The following is a 5404-nucleotide window of genomic DNA, read 5'->3' on the forward strand; positions in this document are numbered from 1 at the left end:
TTGCTTAATTTATTAAGAGTTTACTTGTGTAATTATTAATCTTTTATTTTTATAGCACCTCTATTATTATTAGAGTAAACTACCAGGTTTGGTTAAATTTTAGTTTTGGTCTTTTATATTTATACTTGGTCGTAACCCATTGAATGTTTATTTTTAGTATTATTATTTTTATGATTATGATTTCATCCTTTGTTTGAAAATAGAAAAACAAAAAGAAATTATTCAAGGGTTTGGTGTCCTTCAAAAACCCATGTTGCATATGGACGCCTATTGTCAGAGAAAACCTCAATCATTGGTTTTTAAAGAACACCCGTATTCTTAAACATGCCCTACGAACAAAATTGGGTTGTTTAAGAAACACCCTATTCTTGAAAATCTAAGCAAATCAAACTTGGGTTTATGAAGAACATCATTTCTTATTATTATTTGAGAGGCGACAAAAACATCAAGGCCAGTTGGTTGCGAGAGAGGGGTGAGGGGGTTCAGGTTGTATTGCTCGCTGTGATTGTGTAGGGTAGGGGTCGTGGAAATTTATTATCACAATTCACAACTATTATATGCAATTAAAATTTTAATTCAGTTAAACCTTACTAAAACACAGGATTGGGATTCATTTAGATTATCAAATTATGTGTTTGGGCCTTATGTACAAACTTGGTAACTATAAAAGTTTTCTGGGCTTGGGAAACGAGTTGGGCTGGACAATCTGTTAAGGCCCAACAGTGTATCTTAGATGGAAAATTAGGGCACACAATATATAGGTGCAAAAGGAACCAGTGGTTGGCTCCATTTTCGTTTTTGTTGAGGTTCCAAACAACATATATGAATTAGTATATGTCGATCAGAAGGCAAGGCTAAGGTCTGCTACATTTTAATCAGTTGGCAGTGAGGTGGAGATGGGTTGCTATACTCTGTACAGAGCGGAACCCATTTGCCTTGTATACTTGTAGATCGATTCAATGTAATCTATAGTTTTTCTAAAAGTTTTAACAACGCATTTTTTATTCTCAATTTAAGTCAGTTTTGTAACTCTCCTTTTCCCTTTGTCACATATTTGTAGGAAAACAAGTTGGGACACTTGAAGATTCATCTGAGTGATATTAAATCAGCAACACATAATTTCTCAGAGACATACACAATTGCATCTTGGAATGGCGATTATACTTTGTACAGAGCGGAACTCCACTGTTTTGATAAACAAAATCTTTTATACCAGAAGGGGAAGTATGAAGGAGAACATCTGAAGGGACAGAGCACTGTACTTTTAAAAAGGTACCCTTCTGGACATGACTTGTATGGAGAAGAAGTGTTTTTTAGAGAAATTGAAATGCTTACCCTTGTTAAGCATCCCAACATTGTAAATCTACTTGGATTCTGTGTTGAGGATTCTGAGATGGTCCTTGTCACTGAGAATATCTCTAATGGATATCTTGTTGATTATTTGGGAAATGTCAACCACATGCGTGTTTTAACCTGGGAAAAACGTTTGAAAATTTGCATTGATGTTGCACATGCGTTGAATTACCTTCACCATGAGATGGAAGACCAAAAGATCATAATAAATCGTGATATAACTAGTTACAGCATTGGGCTGGATGAGAACTTGGGGGCAAAGATTGTTGACTTTTGGTTCTCCGTATTCCTGCCTCCAAATCAAGAAGACGAAGCTCTCTATCTCAGATGGATTGGCAGAAACCAGTACATAGATCCAGAATACAAGAAGACCAATAAGTTAAAAAGAGAATCAGATGTTTATAGTTTTGGAGTTGTATTGTTTGAAATTCTATGTGGGGGGAAAGCCTTTGACCCAATTTACATGAAGGAGAATGTCAAAGGGTTGGGCCCTGTGGCAAGACAAAGCTTCTGCATGGGAACACTAGAGGACATGATAGATCCTATATTAAAGGAAGAAATCCGTGAAAACAATTTCGTTCTAACTAGAGGACCCAACAAGGATTCTTTGCACACATTTATGAAAATTGCATATCAGTGTGTAGCAGAAACTCAAGACCAACGTCCAACAATGAAAGTCGTTGTCAAGGAACTGGAGAAAGCACTATCATTTCAAGTAAGTCAATTTTCCAAAACATTAACCTTTTTATACACATGCAAAATGCTTGTTAATAGTAGACTAAATTAATAAAGCACAAACTGATTTTCATATGTACAATAGTATTTGTAGTCAAATCATTACGTTTATATTTCAAACAACACTTATTTTTAACTTTTAGTGTTCTGGTCCTAAGCTCATTCTCAACTATTGATGAAGTTATTAAAGTTTCTTTTTTTTTTAATCAAACTTACTATTTTTCTTTAACTATTGATGAAGTTATTAATGCCCTGACGTAGTATCCCCCGGGGGCTGCTATTCTCTAATCACAATTTTTATATTGATTTGGCTTTCTCATTGTCCCAGTTGAATTCAGAGGTTAAATCTGATTATGTGGAGGAGAAGAGTCATGCTTCAATAATTGAGACACAAGTAGTTGAGCTTTCCAATGAACTGAACAATATGAACATGACTTGCGAATCTGAAAATTTTAAAATTCATAACAAGGAAAATATGTTACATGATCAAACCAATGACCCGGCTGAACCTGACTGTTGTAAGTTTGCTGTGTTTTGAATTTTTAATATTGATTTATCAAGTGGAGTCTTAAGCCGGTGATACGTGGGTACAGGAAAGTCAAACTCTTAGGAAGGCTGCTACACCTTCTTGGCCAAATATGTCAGAAACAAATGCACAAATATGAAAAGGAGGCTAAGTTGCAGGTGCTTTTGGTTGTTGTATTTGGTGGGGCAGGCTGATAACGGTTTGCGTTCAAACAAGTCATGTTGCATATAGGTTTAAACAGGTTGGGTGGATTGAGTTGGACTTTTTTGCATATATCTTAATTTGTTTGTATAAGTGAATGTCATGTTGATGCTTCTCTAGTTCTTTCTTTACTTGTTTATGTTGGTAATTTTAGTGTTATTGGATTAACTTGTCGACTAAATCGGTCTTGTTAAAATTAAACGAGTTAGGAGATGCAGGAGTGCAAGCTCGATTTAGTTTACAAGATCGGGGATCGGTTTGTTTTGGGCCTTGCTGAATCAATAAAATTAATTTGCGATTGGACCTAAGTTGGTTATTTCATTTGGGCCTGTTAGCTTTAATCAGATCACTTGTATTTGGGCTTTAGGACTAAATGGGTTATTTGTCATATTAATAATCACTTGTTTGTGGACTTAGATTAGTTGTTCTAATGGGCCTATCATATTTGATGTGGGATTCTACGCATCTGTGTAAGTTTTGTGATAAAAAAAAAACAAACCGTTCCAGCTCAGGATGATGTATGTGATGATACTAGAGACTTTGGTGCTGTTGAGTTCAGCAAAGTAGATACACACTTGCTTCCGACTGTACTTCTCATTGGCTGCCCCAATGTTGGCAAATCCGCATTGTTTAATCAGTTAGCTATTCTAATATATGTCTTTTACTGTTATATTATTGGTGAATTAGCTGGCGAGTCAGACATGTTGGCTAACTTGCCAAAACAAATTTGGGTAAAACGATAATTTTTTTTGTACGGGTCAAAAAGTTTAGGTTGACCTGAACGTTTTTTTGCCAAAAGGGTTACTGTGTCAAGAATAATATACTTATCCAATAAAATGATTTAGGAGCCTTTCAGCCTGTTTGGCCCGTTTTATTTTAAGCTACTCTTTTTTACCCATTTGACCTGTTAAATTGTCACCCAAATTGAACCATTTGTAGGTTCAGTGGATATATGGTTGTATTTAATATCATTCATTATATATGGTTTTATTTTAAGCTACTCTTTTATTTAATTTTATTTATGCACAATGTGTGTTTGTACCTAGTAATTTCTTTTTGTTGTATTTAATATCATTCATTATATATGGTTGGTGTGGATATGGTATTTAGTTTGATTAGAAGAAGAGAGGCACTTGTGTACAACACTCCTAATGATCACGTGATTAGAGACATGCGAGAAGGGATCGCGAAATTGAGTGATTTACGATTTAAGGTGTTGGATTCAGCCAGCTTAGAGGCTGAGGCTTCGTCTGGTTCTGTTCTTGGTCAGACTGCAGAAATGACCGCAAATGTGTTGAGAAAGTGTAAAGTAGCACTATTTCTTAATGATGCAAGGTTAGTTTTATCTTCATCACTATATCTTTTTATGTGCGCTAGTTTTTGACACAGAAACAAAATAAAATTGTTTTTTATGTGATGACTAGAGACGGGTTGTGGCCCACGGATTTGGATGTTGGAAAGTGGCTAAGAAAGCATGCTCTGGGAATGAAGATTGTTACGTTAATGAATACAGCTGAATCACTTGATGATGGTTTCGGTCAGAGTCGAGTTTAAATTTGAAGGAAGAACGATATACATGGGAATTTAAATTTCTAAAGTTGGTAAATTATCAAACGGGGTCCCTAAGATCCTCCTTTTCAATCAAATGCAATGTGTTCGTCACAGCTTCTTCTTCGAACATGTTCTCTTGAGCCTTTTTTCTAATTCCGGTGCTTCAAGATCCTTTTTTCCGGTCAAAATTGCAACAGGTTCCTTGACAGCTTCACGAATCTGAAATGGTTTGATCAATTTTCGTGCTTGATATCGTCACTGACACCCCCTGAATGATTAATTTCAGATCCTTTTACAACTAGTGGGGCAATTCCACAATCCAATTCAAACTTTTCATTGTCGATTTCTTCAACACTATCATGCTATCCACCAACAGATGCAGAAACTTCAGGGGTCGTTTTGGTAAATACTGGGTGGAATGGTGGATGTATAGCACACGATTGAAGTACAAAAACAAAATTTTGAATGATAGTTCTGTTAATTAATTTGATTAAGTTTTTTTTTGGTCCAAAAACTGGGTGGAATGGTGGATGTATAGCACGCGAACTTGCTCTGACCCGACCCATTTGAACCGGACTCATTTGACATGTTTTCTAAAAGCTGCCCGTTTTGACCCTTTACCCAACCCAGGCAGTTTGTTTGGACCCATTACACAACCCATCCCACATGGGAACATGTATTCTTTCTCATAAACATACCTGAGCAACTTTGAAGAGCTCGTCCATTGTGCAAAAGATCATACATGTCAAACGTTGCAAAAATAAATAATAAAAAGTAGTCACACAAAGAAGTTTTATGCAACATCAAAAAGTGAATGTGTAAAGTTAGTTGCAAGAATTGTATACATCTAAAAGTTGCATTATACGGTATCTATTGTGAAAGATGATAAACTCAAAATGTTAATGATTCTAATCATAAAAGTAACTTTTTGCAGTAAGAACGAAAACATGAAAGCTTACTCCTTACCTCATTATACAAGTTGCGTTGAAGTTTTCCCCAAGTACTCTATGCTTTTTCATATGGTGGAATTACATCATA

The 5404-nt window shown here is 35.6% G+C and overlaps 1 protein-coding gene across 1 annotated transcript; it reads left to right on the top strand.

Moving 5' to 3' along the window:
* The first annotated feature begins 790 nt into the window (after positions 1–790).
* On the top strand, positions 791–4371 carry LOC118484329 (probable receptor-like protein kinase At2g23200). The gene is made up of 5 exons (XM_035980370.1): positions 791–961; positions 1061–2068; positions 2417–2606; positions 2682–4150; positions 4240–4371. Coding segments are annotated over exons 2-4 (933 nt in total). The 5' UTR covers positions 791–961; positions 1061–1327; the 3' UTR covers positions 2684–4150; positions 4240–4371.
* Positions 4372–5404: the final 1033 nt, after the last annotated feature.

Source organism: Helianthus annuus, chromosome 11 (assembly GCF_002127325.2).
Source record: "Helianthus annuus cultivar XRQ/B chromosome 11, HanXRQr2.0-SUNRISE, whole genome shotgun sequence".
In the NCBI taxonomy this organism is placed as follows: Eukaryota; Viridiplantae; Streptophyta; class Magnoliopsida; order Asterales; family Asteraceae; genus Helianthus; species Helianthus annuus.